This window comes from Danio rerio, chromosome 7, assembly GCF_052040795.2.
Source record: "Danio rerio strain M-AB ecotype USA chromosome 7, GRCz13ab, whole genome shotgun sequence".
Taxonomy (NCBI): Eukaryota; Metazoa; Chordata; class Actinopteri; order Cypriniformes; family Danionidae; genus Danio; species Danio rerio.
In genome coordinates this window covers 33,016,447-33,035,495 of record NC_141027.1, presented here as the reverse complement: position 1 = coordinate 33,035,495, position 19,049 = coordinate 33,016,447, and the positions used below count along the sequence as shown (strand labels likewise).

General features: G+C 30.3%; 1 protein-coding gene across 3 annotated transcripts in view; it reads left to right on the top strand.

Annotated features, from left to right (window-relative positions):
• The window catches only part of pkp3b (plakophilin 3b), a 54,079-nt gene extending 38,611 nt beyond the window's left edge, over window positions 1-15,468 (top strand). For all 3 annotated transcript variants that reach the window (XM_087261354.1, XM_087261353.1, XM_087261355.1), the window contains 3 exons: window positions 421-616; window positions 2,325-2,412; window positions 14,887-15,468. In XM_087261354.1, the coding sequence (XP_087117480.1) occupies window positions 421-616; window positions 2,325-2,412; window positions 14,887-14,928 (326 nt within the window). In that variant the 3' untranslated portion in view covers window positions 14,929-15,468. The remainder of the gene's footprint in view (window positions 1-420; window positions 617-2,324; window positions 2,413-14,886) is intronic.
• The last annotated feature ends 3,581 nt before the right edge of the window (window positions 15,469-19,049 follow it).

The window sequence follows — 19,049 nt, the reverse complement described above, 5'->3', positions numbered from 1 at the left end:
AAAACCTCAGCCAAGTTTTCAACATTCTGGCAAAGAAAACGTCTAGATCAGTAAAAACCCACTTAAAGTTATTGCTCAAGCCGAGAGCTATAAAAAAATGCTCTGACAGTGTATATTTTTCTTCTCACTGCCCGGTGTTGTTCACATTTCCCTCTCGTAGTACTCCACTGGACGGATATCTTACACTGCGTTTTTACTCCCACACGTTTTTTCCAGTTCCCATCAGACTCATACTTGTACCGTTCCCAATATCCGCTGAACTGGCGCCCATTCATCCCCACCCTGACCTCAGATTTGGGCTTCACTGTAATTCACTCCCGCTGGGCCGCAGGGCGCCTCTTTCATCACACTGCACATATATCATTCCTTCTTCTTGTTTGTGTGATTTCGGCTCAATTTGTTATCGCTTCCTCTCCTCAGCTACCAAAGTAGTGAACGTTCTTGTGAACAAGCTGCCCAGTGATGGACATCAGAAAGAGCCGTCCAGTGAGGTGGTGGTGAACATCTGTGGGGTGCTCAACAATCTGGTTACTGGAAGCTCTCTGGCTGCCAGAGACATCACTTACTTTGATGGACTGCCCAAGCTGGTCAGCATTAAGAGTTCCCATGACAACAGGTAATAAAACAGCTGAAATGCTACGAAGAAATAAATTAAACCCTGGAAAGAATAAAGTCCATTTACAGTTGAAGTCAGAATTATTAGCCTTCCTAATTTATTAGCCCCAAAGTATATGTTTTCCCCAATTTGTGTTTAACGAAGAGAAGATTTTTTTCAACAATAGTTTTGATAGCTCATTTTTAATAACTGATTTATTTTATCTTTGCCATGATGACAGTACATTATATTTGACTAGTTATTTTTCAAGACACTTCTATACACCTTAAAGTGACATTTAAAGGCTTAACTAGGTTAATTAAGATATTTAGGCACGTTATTGTATAACGATGGTTTATTCTGTAGACAATCTAAAAAATATCTAGCTTAAAGGGGGCTAATAATTTTACCCTTAAAATGTTTTTTTTTTTAATTAATTTTTTTTCTTCATAAAAACTGCTTTTATTTGAACCAAAATAAAACAAATAAGCCTTTCAACAAAAGAAAAAATATAGGAAATACTGTGAAAATTCCCTTGCTTTGTTAAACATCATTTGGGAAACATTGGGGGAAAAAATCCACAGGAGGGTTAATAATTTTGATTTCAACTGTATGTGACGCTGGACCACACAAATATAACCAATTATGCCCAAATACATTAGAATATTAAATGAAGTTTTATGTTTATGTTAAATAAAGTTTTATGTTTTTTGTAGTACATTTGTTACTGTAAGAAATAAAATTTTAATTAGTAATGTGCATTGCTAAAAACTTAATCTGGACAGTATATATATATATATATATATATATATATATATATATATATATATATATATATATATATATATATATATATATATATATATATATTTATATATTTATATACACACACACAAACATGCATATACACATTAAATCAAAACTATGCAAAAACCTTTTTTTTGCCTTAATATTTAGGTGTATCTATAACTTATATCACATACATATATATTTTATATCTAAATAAATATAAATAAACATTTTCTCAAATATATGCATAATAGAGAATAAATATACACAGAACAGTCACGTATATTTTGTCAAAACAAACTTTTATTTTGGATGTGATACTATATGTAACATCACTCTGCTTTAAAATTATTAAATTTAATTATTTGTAAATGTAATAGGTTCTCAGTTCAAATATATGTAAAAAAAATGCTTCATTTTGGTTATTCTCAGACTGAATACTGCTAAAGAAATACAATTAGATTTACTGGAAAGTTTACTTTTTATAAAGGAAACACTGCATCAGTTTTAAATAAAATACAATATTTATTTTCATTTTATCATCTTAAAATTAAAACGTGTTTAAATGCAAGATTCACCTACTGTCATGAGGTTAAGAAATGTTGTCATTAAAGGATTGTGATCAAGGTTAGAAGCAATAAATAATTAAAACATTGTAGAACGAGCCTCATATTTGTCACAGGTGTATGATGCTGACAGCCCTATTACTTTTGAAGGTAAAAAAATATTGTTTCTTTAAAAAATAAACCCAACTGATATGATAAGAAATCATAAAAGTTTCTGAAACTGTTCATGCGCTCTTAATTGACCCATTTATCTGCACCTCACCTGCCTGCTGTTGTAATATAGTTTACAAGCTCTTTTATTATTTAGCTGTTTAATCAAGAGCACAATGTCCCAGTACGGCTTCTCAAGTTTCTCTGCTCTTATTCTTTCTCAGTCCTGGAAAGCTGAAAGCAGCGAGAGCCGCCTCCACCGTCCTGTCCAACATGTTTCAGTACAACAAACTTCACAGAGACTACAAACAGGTGAGTCTCAGTGTAAAAACACAGATGAACGTGTTACCGTTCAGAGGTGCAAGCAGCAGACAAAGTGTGACAAAGTCTCGTCTCCTGTGGAATCTGATATGGAAATAGATACCTTTTCTGTATATAGACTTTGCACTGGTGACCGTTGTGTGTATTTGCTTTCTAAGTTTTAATCTGTTTGGCCAATGCTCAACTATTTTATTATGTCAAGTCAATAAATATTGGGCGGTTACAGCATGTCAATGGCTCTTTATGGAGAGTGTCCAAATGCATGTTACTGTGCACTTCTATGTGATAGTTGGCTCCCTCAGTCAGTTATGTTACTGAACTGGAAAAATATTTACCAACAACCTATTACTCATTACCAGACATAAGCAAACATGCTGTGTCTTCTTTATTTTTAATGTGTTCAGTTAGTTTTTTACTTTGTTAAAATGGTTCATTTTCTTTCTTTGCTTTTTATTTTAAAGGGGACCCATTATGCCCCTTTTTACAAGACCTAAATAAGTGTTTGATGTGCCTAAAGTGTGTATGTAAAGTATGTTCTCAAAATACCACACAAATAATGTTTTATAACTCTTTGAATTTGCCCCTTTTAGGCTTTGATCCTAATTCTGCCATTTTGATGACTGTCGCTTTAAATTCAAATGAGCTTTGAACATAGGGCGGAGCTACAAATGTGTCAGCGTTGTGGCAGATTCAAAGGCAAGACTCATATCTAATGCCAATAAGTGAGAGATTGTCATTAATTGGTGAGGTTTTCTCTCTCTGATGACACATACAAAGGAAGAGTGTCAACCATAGTGTTTCAGCAGATATTATTTTATAAAGTGGATTATATTTAATACATTTTTATCATTAAAAGCTGGTGATATTTACAGACTGTTGCCACACAACTGTGTTTAAACCCCTTATAAAAGTGATTTTTGCATAATGGGTCCCCTTACAATGATATTGATTTATATTTACAGCAGATGTGATTTGTCAATGTGCTTAACTCGGGTTTATCATCTGTTCTAAATTCATTTTAAACTATGTCTTCATAGGGCTAATTTTATTTTTGCTTTCTATAACATATAATTAATATCTGATGATGAAAACTTTTTCTTGTTCAGTTTAATCATACAAAGCTGTGCTAAATATTTTGTCCAGTGCAGTTGTTAATTTAATGTAATTAATATGAATTATATATTTTATATGAATTATTGAATTATATTTATTGAATTATATGCCCCATGATTTAGTATTTGTCCTTCTGGACTTAATATAACATTTAAAGACTTAAAAAACAGACCATGATCAAATGAGTTTAGTGAACGCTGAAAAATGTTCCACTCACTATATATACACAAATGATAATATTTCACATTTAATATAATACATCTTTACATTTAACTGTTTCTTTTTCAATGTAAAATTGAACATTTCATCTCAATGTCAGAAAAAAATGCTTCTAAATCATCACATTTACACACTTTTTCAGTTTCAGATTTTTTTTTAAATGCTGATCGGCTCACAAAAAGAACCTTATAGAGCCAAGCTAGAGTTTGACTGTAATACAACGTCTTAAAACGTAAACAACTAAAAAACACAATGTAAATAACTTGTTATTAAATAAGAATATGTAAATAACTCAATATTGCCAAAAATGTCAGATAGAATCTTATAATTCTAAGGTTACAATACTGTACTGTACATGAAATACACAAAACACATTTACAATACTATTATAGATATAATTACAATGTTACAACAATGTCATTACACTGTCATTACTATGTTATTACATAGTAGTTACATCCAAAAGTAAAAGTATGTAATTACACATTTACTTACTTATATGTACAAATAAAAACACAAACACTGTACATGAAATATACAAAGAAACATTTAAACTATAAATGTTATATTGGATGTAATTACTATGCAATAGCAATGTAGTTACATTGTAATGACATAGTAATTAAGTTTGTAATTACATGTGTACTGTGTATATTTTCGTATATAACTGTAGACAACCAAATACTGTATGTGCAATATACAAAGAAACATTTGCATTTATACATATTGTTCTGGATGTTACTACTATGTAATTTCATGTTATGATATAGTAGTTATAATGTAACGACAAAGTATTTTCACACAAGACAAGGAATTACATATTACATCTGAGATTTATAACAGTTTATAACAATGGTTTAAAATGTAATTACATTGTTATTACATCCAATATAAGTTTTTCATTACATATGTGCATTTTTGCTTATAAATTCACAAATACAGTACTTGAAATATACAAAGAAACATAGGTTTATAAATATTATCTTAGATGTATCTTGGATGTAATTACAATGTTATAACAATGCATAGAAACATTATTTACAACGTAACAACACAGTAATTGCACACAAAATAAAAGTTTGTAGTTACATGTGTACTGTGTATATTTCCATATACAACTATAAATGAAGAATAACTGTGCAATATACATTGAAACATTGACATTTATAAATATTGTCTTGGATGTAACTACAATGCAATTTCATGTAATGACATAGTGATTTCAATGCAACGACATAGTGATTACATTCAAGATAAAAGTTTGTAACTACTAAATACATTGTTATAAAAATGTAATAACAATGTAATAACACCGTTGTTACATAGCAATTACATTATTATTATTACATAGCAATTACATTGTTGTTACATTATTATTACATAGTAATTACATTGTTGTTACATTAATATTACATAGTAATCACGTTGTTGTTACATAGTAATAATATCTAAAACAAAAGTTTGTAATTACATATGTACTGCCTATATTTACGTATAAATACACACAGTACATGAAATACATTACAAACAGTACACAGTACAAAGAAATTGTATATTTTATACAATTATATGTATAATAAATGAACAACAGGTCTAATGCAACATATTATAAGATTAAAATATGGAAAAATTATCAGATGGTAACTTTTCCTAATGGATAAACAGCTCTTGGTAATATTTCAGCTTTGTTAACTTTTGTATTAGACATCCTGCCCTCTCTCATATATGTTTCTCTCTCAGTTAATTTCTTTTCTCCCAGAAACATGACTTGTAAAGTTTACCCAAAATAAATGCATTAAAATAATAAAAGATCAAATTTTCCACCATTACAAACATTTTCTTGTGTACCCCTGGTGGTCAGCCGGGTGGCGTGCACCCCAGTTTGTATATATATACAAACTGTGTATATATATATATATATATATATATATATATATATATATATATATATATATATATATATATTGCCCAGGATGAAACTACAGTGTAACTACATGCAATGACAAATTAATTACAGCCAACGTAAAAGTTTTAAATTTCATATTACAAAAGCTATTATATACAATTCTAGTACACTGTTATAATATTGTAAATACAATGTTATAACAATGTAACTATAATGTTAAAGCAATGTATTTACAATGTTATAACAATGTAATCACAATGTTATAACAATGTAATTACATTGTTATAACACTGTTCTTGAATAGTAATTACATCCAAAATAAAAGTTTGTAGTTACATACGTACTGCCTATATAGACATATAAATACACAAACACTGTATATGAAATATACAAGGAAACATTTGTTTATAAATATTTTCTTAGATGTAATTACTATCCAATAGAAATGTAATTACAATGTAATGACATAGTACGTTTGAAATTACATTTGAAATCACAATGTGTTACTACATAGTGTTTACATCCAAAATAAAAGTTTGTAATTACATATGTACTGCCTATATTTACATAGAAATACACAAATACTGTATATGAAGTATACAAAGAAACATTTACATTTCTAAATATTATCTTGGATGTAATTGCATGCAATGACAAAGTAATAAAAATTTTACTACAGTATTTACATCGAAGATATACATTTCTTATTACATATTACAATGTTAATACAATTATATATTAAATACATTATATAATATATAAAAGTGTACAATATGTAATAGATAAAAGTTTATAATTACATATGTACTGCCTATATTGATGTATAAATACACAAACACTGTACATAAAATATACAAAGCAACATTTAAGTTTATAAACATTTTCTTGGATGTAATTACAATGCAATAGCAATGTAGTTACAATGTAATGACATAGTAATTCAATTGGTAATTACATGTATATGGTGTATATTTTTGTATACAGCTGTAAATAACCAAATACTGTACATGCAATATACAAAGAAACATTTACATTTATAAATATTGTCCTATATGTATATACATATTAGCGCTTGCACGACTACTGGTTTCGGCTAATCGATTTCTTTTCAAAACAATACTCGAGTTACTCGACTACCCGTGGTTCGAGCTACTAGTTAAAAGACACAAAGAAATATTTTTCAATACATTTTAGTAATTCATAGCTGAATGCATTGATTTCATAGTGCTAACATACATTGTCAAAACATTATATTACTTTTTTATGTTACAGAGTAATATAAAAATAAAAAGCTGCATGCAACATTGTCTTTTAACATCTGCGTCATAAGCTTGCGGTATAGGCAAAGCAAACTCATGTTCATCCTGTAATACTTTAAGTTATTAAAGTAACTTTATTATTTTTCCGTCATAATAAGAACTAAGTAAAACTTAATTGTTAAACCAGTTCGGAAAGATAAAAATAGTTCTCGTCAACAATACAGCTGATCGCAAAAAAAAAAAAAATTATAGACTAAATTAATAAATAATGCATAAATAAAAAGTTGAAATTGAAAATACTTAAATGAAATATTTATAATACAAACGAAAAGAAAAAATCTAGGCTAATTATTGCATTTTAATTATACATTTAATGTAGGCTATAGAAAGAAAAAGTAGCCACACCCGAAATCTAAAATGCGTCCTGAAAACTCATAATCAAAACGCAGTGTTCATAAAATTAATTAAAAGATTAATAAAATTATTCTGAGCTAGGCTAACTCTCATTCAATCATTTAATTACTGCGACATTTCAACAGTTACTACAATAACAAAATGAACGAATATATATACTTCAACCGGCCTGAAGATTATGCAAACGATCATGTGCGCGCAAGTGATAGTCTGTTATGCAACAAGTAGTCTGATTTTAAAAAAATAACTCTAATATTTAGATTTCCAGCAGTGATAAAAGGAATGAAAATTATTTTGGTTCAGAAAATAAATAGTTCAACAAGCGACAATAGTCTATACAGCCAAACAGAAAATAAATAATAATTAAATTATTTATAAATAAATTATTTAAATAAATGAAAAAATATATGTTAAAATAATAAATAAAATATGCACAGACACAGTAAAAACAAATGACTGCATGATATTTTAACATGCAGACATAATGTATGAGAAAATGTATTTTATATTTAAAAGTCATAGAAAAAAACAGCAACACAACTATGAATGAAAAGCTCCTCTTGCAATTTAATCATGTTATATTTACCCTGTTTTCGACAGAAGTAAGGGATAGAATCTTACTTCACCTGACTTTATATAGAACACATGTCATCCCCGCTCTCATCCTCTAGTCAGTCTTTGGTCAAGCTCATGGATCGCTGGTTTACATTTAGAAACACAAGCGCATCCACGTGGGAGGGATGCAGGTTGCTCTTTGTCTTGTTACAGTGTTGCCGGCCAAAGAAAATTTCTTTCACTTCGTGTGCTGGTGGCAGGGATAGCAAGAAATGATTTCGCTAGCTTGAATAGTTGAGGAAACTGATATTCATTACATTACTCTGTGTTTCCTTTAGGGTTTTTTTCCAGCAGTGGCGGCAGGCCTTTTTTATACAGATCTGCCAAACACCTATGGTGTTATTTCAATCTCTTTGCTTGTGCGCAAAATTATTAAGATAAAGTCATAATATTCAGAGCAATAGAACTTTATCTATAAAGTATACTTATGGAAACGTTTAATCTAACTGAAAGCTACGTAGTGTTTGCTGGCCTCGCGCATCACGCACCTGTCAGTCAGTCAGCATGTAACCTTTAAGGGTTAAACAAATGACGCACACACAGTAAAGTTTGTGCTGTTATAATTCACATACCTTTTAATACGTTTTGGTGCGATTATAACCAGCTATTAAAAAACACGACTGAATGTTTTGAATGGGAAGCTGTAATGTTTTTTGGTGTGGCGTCCCACCACAGAAGAATTAATGTAGCGGAAACCATTTACCTACCATTCGAGAGGATTCCCTGTTAATGTTGATAATGTAAATAATCTTGAATTTAATCCTAAATTGTAGTTGGAAGCTTTACCCTAGGTTAAAGCTATATATATATATATATATATATATATATATATATATATATATATATATATATATATATATATATATATATATATATATATATACTTTAAATGTAACTACAATGTAATTACAATGTAATTTATGTAATTACATAAATACATATGTACTGCCTACGTTTACATGTAAATGCACAAACACTGTCCGCCATCCACCGCACCAACACCCCACCCCCACATTCTCCACTTTTGTGTGCGACATCTCTCCATTACCATGATCTGTTCCGGGACAATGCAATTCACAAATTAGGCAATGGATATAGTTACAATGCAGTAGTAATGTTAATACAATGTAATGACATAGTAATTAAGTTTGTAGCTTCATGTGTACTGTGTATATTTCTGTATACAACTACAGATAACCAAATACTGTACATGTCATGTAGAAAGAAACAACTACATTTAAAATATTGTCCTGAATGTAGCTACAATGTAACTACATGTAATGACATAGTAATTACAATGTAACGACAGTAATTACATCCAAGATAAAAGTTTGTATTTACAACACAATTGCAATGTTATAACATCGTTATTGCAATGTTGTTACAATGTAGTTACATTGTTATTACATAGTAATTACATCCAAAAATAAAAGTTTGTAATTACATATGTACTGTGTAAATTCACAGATAAATACACAAACACGGTACATGAAATATACAAAGAAACATTTAAGTTTATAAACATATTCATTCATTCATTTTCTTGTCAGGTTAGTCCTTTTTATAAACATTTTCATTGTAATGCAATGTAATTACATTGCAATAGAAATGTACTCAAATTTGTACTTACATATGTACTGTGTATATTTTCGTATACAACTATATACAGCTAAATACTGTACATGCCTCATACAAAGAAACATCTGCATTTCTAAATATTATATTATCTAAATATTATCTCTATAATATTTATTAAGATAATAAATATTATCTTAATAAATATATTAAATATTATCTATTATTATATAACTACTTAATAATTACATGTAATGACTTAGTAATTACATTCAAGATAAAAGTTTGCAATTACCTATTACGATGTTATTATTGTGTAGTTACGTTGTTATAACAAAGTAGTTACAATGTTATTACACAATAGTTACATTGTTATTACAGTGTAATTACAATGTTGCTACAAAATAATTACAGCCAAAATAAAAGCTTGCAATTAAATGTACTGCCTGTATTTACGTATAAATACACAAACACTGTACATGAAATATACAAAGAAACATTTGTTTAAATGTATTATCTTTGATGTAATTACTATACAATAACAATGTAATTACAATGTAATGACATAGTACTTAAGTTTGTATTTACATATGAATTGTGTATATTTCTGTGTACAACTAAAGATAACCAAATACTGTACTTCCAATATACAAAGAAACTTTTACATTGTAAAAACTCATACAATGTTACAACAATGTAAGCAAAATGTCATGACATCCTAAATTAAAGTTTGAAATTACATACGTACTGTGTCTATTTACATATTATTACACAAATACAGTACTTGAAATATTCAAAGAAACATGTTTATAAATATTATCGTGGATGTAATTACAATGAAATAGCAATGTAATTGCATTGTAATGATGACAGAGTAATTACAACTTAACGACACAGTAACTGTACAAGATAAACGTTTGTAATTACATGTGTACTGTGCATATTTATGTATTCAACTATACATAACCAAATACTGTACATGCTATATACAAAGAAATATTTACATTTATGAGATATTTACATTTGTAATTACATATCGTCGCTGTAAAATTATAAGGTTCTATCTGCGTTCTAAATGATTTTGATATATTGAGCTTCAAAGTTTTTGCATTCCAAATAGCAAACAATATGTGTGTAACAGTTCTCTTTAACATGACAGAGACCCTAGATGTACTCTAAATGTAAACCATCAACTTTTTTTTAACTTGCAAGTTGAGGTTAAAAACAACAGGACAAATGCAGATAGAACCTTCTAATTCTAAAAAGTAATTTTACGCCTGGAATTAAAAGGTTCTGTCTGGCAGATCATTAATTGAAGCATTACTTATTGAGAAATAAAATTAGCCTGCTTATACATTTAATTTAAAAAATTAAAAATGGTTGTTGTAACAATATCTTGATATTTGAGAGGTCTTTTTGTGCCTTCTTTAACATTTAATTAATGTTAATTAATTAATTAATTTAGAGTGAATAGTTTTTCTTGTTCAAATTAAGCATTAAAGGCTGTGCTAAATATTTTGTCCAGTGCAGATGTTAATTAATATGAATTATAATAATACATTTTATTTAAAGGCGCCTTTCTGGGCACTCAAGGACAACCTTACAATAAAACAAAAGCAATAAACCAACAAGAAAAATAATATAAAAATATATATAACAATAGTGCAGATACAATTAAGTATTAAAAGCCATCTTAAATAGGTGGGTTTAGAGTTTTGATTTGAATAATGTAAGGGAGTCAGTGTTTATAATAGCAGGTGGTAGTGAGTTCCAAAGCTGGGGAGCAGAGTGGCTGAATGCTCTATTGCCCATGGACGATAGACGAGCAGAGGGAACAGACAAGTGGAGGGAGGAAAAAGATTGCTGGGTGTCAGAGGGAGCAATGTATGTAGGCGCGAGATTGTGGATGGCCGTGAATGTTAACATCAAAATTTTAAAATCAATACGTACTTTATATGAATTATTGAATTCTATTTATTGAATCATATGCCCCATGATTTAGCATTTGCCCTTCAGGCTTAATATCAAATTTAAAGACTTTAAAAGAAAACAGACAATGAGCAAATGTTTAATACACTGAAAAATGTTTCTCTGACTATATATACACAAATAATAATATTTCACATTTAATATATTACATTTTTAATAACTGTTTGTACTTCAACAATGTAAAATTGAACATTTCATCTCAATGTCAAAAATACAGAAAGAACTTTATAGAGCCAAGCTAGAGTTCGACTTTAATTAAAAGTTTTAAAACGTAAACAACTTATAAAAAAAAAAACGTTACAATGTAAATAAGTTGTCATTTAATGAGAAAATGTGAATAACTCAATATTGACAAAAATGTCAGATAGAATCTTATAATTCTAAAGTGACGGTCTACCCCCACCCCAACCCAAAACCCAACCCTCACAGTAAAAACATAGAGCATTATTCATATTATTATCTAAATTATCCATTAAATTGCATTTTATTGACCACTACCATAACCCCAACCCTCAAAGTAACATAAAAATAGTAATCATTGTCAAAAAATGATGCTATATTGATGTGCATATACACATGTGTCCTTTATAGTCTTTACCATTTATAAGGGGGTTTATCTGTTAGCACAGACTGAAACACCAGTGTTTGAATACCCCAAATAATTTTTTAACCCCATATTAAATCTGACTAGTGAAAAACATGAAGCAATATTACTCAGGATTTGGATTACCATAGGTTTAGAATGACCCAGGTTGAACTAAGCATAAAAAACCCTAAAATAATTGACTTTTTCATGACTAAGCACACTACCAAAAGCCAACAAAAGCAGCCGTGATTCTAGATTCTAGCTGAAGACCACATGTGTCAGGCTTCTGTTTCGGTGGCATCAACACGAGATACATTTGAACTGATTCTGAACTCAGATAAAGGTTTTTCCTCTAAAGGATTGTGGTTTCCAGACATGTCATTTACCATTGCTTCTATTGTCTCAAAACGGTTAAAGCCTGGTCTCACAGACAATGGTCAATTACACAGGAAAAGACCATCTGTCTCATATGTGACCAACCATAGGCTGTAAATATGCAGTCTCTCACAAAAAGGAACCATGTTTTTATAGTAAAAGTGTAGTAATTATTTTTCAGGATATTGATTTACCAACAGTTTTACTACAAAAACAATGGTTCATGTAGCAATAACATGATTCATCTGTGATACTGCAATAATAATCATATTTATTTGTAGTTAAACCATGGTTATTTCTAGGGGGAGGTGTATTACTATAATAAACCAATGAATGAATGTACAGAGAAAGATTTTTGAGATCACAATGAAACTGCAGATTGTTTTATCACACAGAAAACTAAATAAGTTGTGCAGTTCTTCTCATAAATATCTAACACTGGCCCAAACACAACTGGATGTTAAGTATTCTTCAAACTCTTTGATCCCGTGATTTAGTCTTCCTTGGAAGCGCTCATTGTTGGAGCCTGGTATTTTGTTTCTGAGGGTCAGTTTCTCACCCATTTCTTGCTCATTTTATGTGCAGTGTTTATCAGACGGTCAGCAAATAGACTGTTGACGGTTTGGTCATAGGGGGCTGATACTAATCAAAGTCTGTTTAGCATCTGTGGTGTTCAGAATGGTGTTGATCAGCGTTCCGTTTGGAATGCAGTGGAATGCAGGAAGTTCCTTTTTTTTCCTTTTCTTTCACCCTGAAAAAGTGCTAGACATTTGCAGATATATATGTTGTGCCTCATACAATTATTCAGATCATTGTGTTTCATTGGTTGTTTTTGATTTAGTGGCTAATTTGCATGAATTTGTATGGTCTCATTTGTGCAGTTTAGTACAATTTTCTCATGCTCCAATGACTGTTTGGTTTAGGGGTGGGGTTTGGCGTCACACCTTTTAAAAATCGAACATTTTTGAATGACTGAACTTGTGTGAATTTGTATGAATTAGTCACTTAACAAACTAAACGTCAAATAGTTCATTAAAGATATAATAGGCTGCTTGTTTTCAAACATTAACATATTTTCATAGTAATCTAATCCTTGACATTTGATAGACAATGTTCTGATTATTTATAGGCCTGTTGTTTAATAATGCATTACAGAGAGGCTTCATTTTTTACTTTAGGTAAACTAAACTGATGATTAAGACTACTACATCTTGAGTGATGTTAATTGTTTTGTTGACCCTTCCCTAAGCCCCGCCCTCCTTAGTTACTGTTGCTATGCCTGTCAATCTTTTGTGCTTGGCAGGCTTTTACAATGTGTAAGTGCCAGTGTCAGACATTGCCAGGAATATAAAGTCATTTTTGGCTAACAGGTGAGATATCAGAGAAAGCCAGACAAAAAAGGACTACAGTATACATTACAGGGGTATATTCACAACATAATTGGCAACCGATTAGAGAATAATTCAATCAAAATTGAAGCTAGCTTAGCCTAGCCGCCTCATACGCTGACCATTAGGCAGCTTAGCTCATGCTTAGCTCATAATAACAAATGAAACTGTGATTTCTCTATTTTTAACTAAAAAGCCTGATAGATTAATTTGCAATGAAAAATAGCGTTACCAACCCACGAATTAAACATAAAACAATTAAGTTGCCCCCCAAATAACTCAAGAATTTTGTTGTTTCTGGTCATTTTATATATATACAACTATATACAAATAGGCCCACACGGAATCTGCATGCAGAAATCTGCAGACTTGCAGATGTTTAGCCCATCATTGAGTCTATTTATTAACTTTTGTGTAAATGTGTGTAAATTTATATTTATTCAGTTTTTAATATTATTGTGATATAATAATAATAATATTAAATGTTAATATTAAATGTTCTGCACTCAAAAGAAATGTATTTTACTTGTTTAAATTACTTATTTAAAATGAGCTGAAACAACAATTCTTGACATTTCATTGGGACAACCTTATTGGTTTATGTTCAATCCACATCGGTTTGCTAAAAGTGTTAAGTTAACTTAATCGCTTTGTGTTGGAACAACATGAATGAATTGTGTGGAACCCTGCATTTGTTTTACAGTGTGTCTTTTACTAGATCTGTTATATGAGACGTGCTTTGTTTACCAAAAAAGTGGATCTAACTAGATTTGCATTGTAAACATTACATAATTTTTTTAATTATAGTTTATTGATATAATCTATTAAGTTTTAGTTACGATACACCTAAAATCATTTCACATAAATCTGCACATTTTTTATTTAAATATAAGTAGTTTATGATATACAATATTAACAAGCAGCAGACAAATGTTTTTGAGTGTACTGTAATTAATGACTGTTATTCTGTATATTTTCAATGTTATATGTAGCTAATTTAGTCATTTCTGTTTTCCTTTTGTACAGAAAGGATTCGCAAGACGAGATTTCACTGATGGGATTATCTAAACTGAAGTCTGTGGGATTTTACATGCTTTTACCACCAAAGGAAATGATCAATCTACTTCTGTGAAACACACACACATACATACACATTGTTCAGCACTAAATCTTACTATAAAATAAATTTTGGTCTGCAGAATCCTTGAGTATTACAACATCTCAGATATATACTGCACTTAGTCTAACAGACTGGCTGAGATGCTGCGTATGCTGTGTGTGTGTGTGTGTTAATAGAAGTCTGTTTGAGAGAAAGCAGCATATAGACATGACACATTAACACACGAGTTCCTTTACATTCTACAGCAACGCATTAAAGACTAATTCATTTGCGTCAGTCCTGCTTCTTTTACGTAGATTTAAAGTCTGTCTGTTTTACCCGAAATATATAAAAATATTTGTGCACAGATTCACAGTTCGCAGGCTAGAATCGAGATGTTTAGAGGAAGAGAGGCTAAAGTGGATTGTGAACTGAGATGTAGCTGTGAACTAATGAAATGTATTTGCTGGTTTTTGCAATAAATATTTGCAGTTTCTGCTTTTCATTCAGCACTGCTGTGGGTTCGTGATTGTTACAGTTCTTTTTGCTATAGCATTTAAAACCGATCAAATGACATCACATTTAAGCCTTACTGTAAAAAGTGCAGTTATAACACACTCATTGTCTTTCAAAATGAAGTGTTTGCACATTTGAATGTTCATTTTCCAAAGCACTGTATAACAAAGCAGTTTCCCAGCCATGTTGTGTACTACTTGGCAAGGCAAGTTTATTTAAATAGCACATTTCACACACAATGGCAATTCCGAGTGCTTCACATAAACAAGAATAAAATAAACATCAAATAAAACAAGTGAAAAGAAAAATAAAGAATACAAATGATTTAAAATGTTAAAACAAGCTTAGCAGGAATAAAAAAAGAATTGAAAGAAAGACACAAATAGAGGTCTGTCATGATTTAATGAGGTGATTAAATAACCACCAATATTTTAAAATACTATTAATATTAAAAATAGAAAATAAGGTGCCTCTGTCAAGTTTAACACACAAATTTAATTATTAGCATATATATCAATTCTGTGTTCATGTACAGTTTCAATACTAATTAGAACTCAATCAACCAACTTTCTGTTATTAAAAAAAACGACAAACATTTCGTCACAAGATGTAAGATGAGCCTCAAAATACCCATCAGATAATTTATTACAGCCTCCAGAATCTGCCCATTTTTGTGTCTGAATACATCGCAGCTGTTTTTGTAGCTTGTGGCTTTAAATGCAAATGAGCTGCTTCTCGCTGCCCACCAGTTCCTAATGCGTGTCTGCTTCTCATGCGTTTTGTCAGATAAACAGCAGTCAGTGACAGAGACAGACACGGATGAAGCTGAAATACAGATCACTAGTCAAAAATACCATGTAAGTTTATTTGATGTACTTGTGGTGGAGTTTATTCAAGCCTTTCTGAAATTATGTTTCACACAAATGCTTTTTGCAGTACACACACATTACTGTTTACTGACACCATGCGGCCATGGTGATTATAGCGGTTAAGAATAACAGAGATTTTACTGTCTTTTTTTAAAAACATGCTCTGTTTTAAAACATAAAACTCATAAAACATAAAAAACAGAGGGCTGTTACATGTTTAAATTTCAATGTGTTTACAAAACAATGTTCTGGTTTACATGTTATTATAGAAACATGGCCTCTGTTGATCAATTCGTTGGGCGGGGAAAACCGGCGGGCCTTAATCACACAAATTTTGGTCTTGTTTTAACGTCAGGAAATTTTTAAAGGTAGACTTATTGTGTTTCTATTACTCTAATATGGCTGTGGACACATTATACTTTACATACAGTCCTGTCCAAACAGCTTACACAAGTTGTTTTCATCATAGGTGTCCTTCAAATATATATATATATATATATATATATATATATATATATATATATATATATATATATATATATATATATATATATATATATATATTGTACATCTTTCTGATGTACACTACTAAAATATTACTGTATATAGAACATATTAACAATTAACATAGCACAAATATGCTTATAGCTTTTTCTGTCAGCATGTAAGTGCACATGTATACATGTGTAATTGTAGGTGTATATTTGGAATACAACTTAAAACAATATTAATAATAAAAATACCATTAATTATGTATTTTTTCTTTTGCATCACGGTTTAATCCATAAACACACTCAAGTATATGTATCTTTATGATTTTAATGGTAATTCTGAGTAAAGAAATGAATGAACTGGTCCAAAAAGGGATCTCCTTTTTTGATAGGCTTTCTAAGGCTAATGGCAGATAGAGTGGAATGCATTATAGGTCAATGTCCAGTTGTTGTGGCCTTTAGATGAGTGCACATCCTGATCAACCACTGCTATCTCTTTAATTCAGAAACAAATCTGTTAAAAAAGAGAGCTTGTTTTTAAAATATCTTCTTTCAACTCCGTAAATATGAAGGACAAAGATGATCTCCTCAAAGATAGAAGCCAAATCCAAAACTGTTTGTCCACCAGAGAGAGAAAATGGTAATTAAAATGGAAGATTAAGACCTTTCATGTTTCTAAATTACAAAGGCACGCCACATTTTGTGCATATCTGGTTTGAGCGGTATGAGTCAAGAATGTTTGGCTGAATGGAAAAGCCACAGAAATATGCAGATGTGACATTACTCAGTTCCCCATGTGGGACCCAGCAATGCTTAGAGGAAATGCTTTAAAAATAAAAAAGTTGGTTTCATATTAAAAAAAAAATTTCTTCACAAAAAAAGCTTCCTCATTTAAACGTTCAACAATCTATGGACTGTTATTAGAAGACGCTTATAAACAGGAAGATAAAACAATTCAGCTGGTCTCCATTGGATTGAGAATGACTTCAGCAGATGTTATTGTGATTTAGTTTTAATTATAAGACATGTATAAAGAAGGAAGGAAGCTAACCTAAGCTTATCTTAAGCAGATGTGTACAGTTTGGTATGATTTGCTCATCCCCCAATGACTTGGGAGTGGGGTTTGGTGCCACACCTCCTTTTAAAAATACATATTCAAAAGACTGAACTTGTGTGAATTTGTATGACTTAGCCACTAAACTAACAAAACGTCAAATAGTTCATTTAATAGGCTGCTTATTTTCAAACATTGATATATTTTCACGTTAATCTAATCCTTGGCATTTGATAAAGTGTTCTGATTCTGGTCAAACTTTATTTTAATGGTCCGTTTGTTGAATTAAGTTATTAAAAAAAATAAAATTATAAGTAGACTGTTAGGTTGGGGTTGGGTTAGTGTAAGTTAACATGTACTTGCAAAGTTTCTTATAGTCAGTTAAATGTCTGTTGAAGGAGCGGTACTAACAAATTAAGCAGACAGTCTGCTAATACTCAAACAGACAATCAAAATAAAGTGTTACCCTGATTCTCTATAGGCATGTTGTTTATTATTGCTTTACAATGAGGCTTATTTTTTCTACATTAAAGTAAACCGGTGATTAAAACTACTACATCTTAGGTGATGTTAATTTCTTACATAATTATTAATAACTCATTAAACTCACCAAAATCTTGACTATTTAATAAGTTAATAACTTATTTTTAGACTTTAGACATTATTTTTTAAACATTATTGTAAAGTGTTAGCTATTTTACTTGATGATGTAGAGTAATTATTGGTTATATACAGGTTAATATCATTAATATACCAGATATTTTGATGAAAGCAAGCTATCTGTCTTAAGACAACATGAAGAAATTAAGTTAACTTAGTAGTGTTTACAAATTTAAGTAAATTGATCATAAAACTATTAAAGTGGCCCCAAAAAAGCTCAAAAATTAAGTTGTTTCAGCTCATTTTATATGTATAAGTAGTATTTATATTTAAGTAGTTTTAACCAGCAGCAAACATCATTTTTTGTGTACTGTGATAAATGACTGTTATTTTGTATATATGCAATGTTATATGTATCTAATTCATTAGTTTCTCTTACCAAGCAAGCTAACTTAAGCTTATCTTAAGCAGATAATAGAATAAAACAAAACGCATCATCCAAAAGGAATCTCCTTGGGAAAAAGAAATGTTCATGCATGTCTGAAGCGGTGAACGCTGAC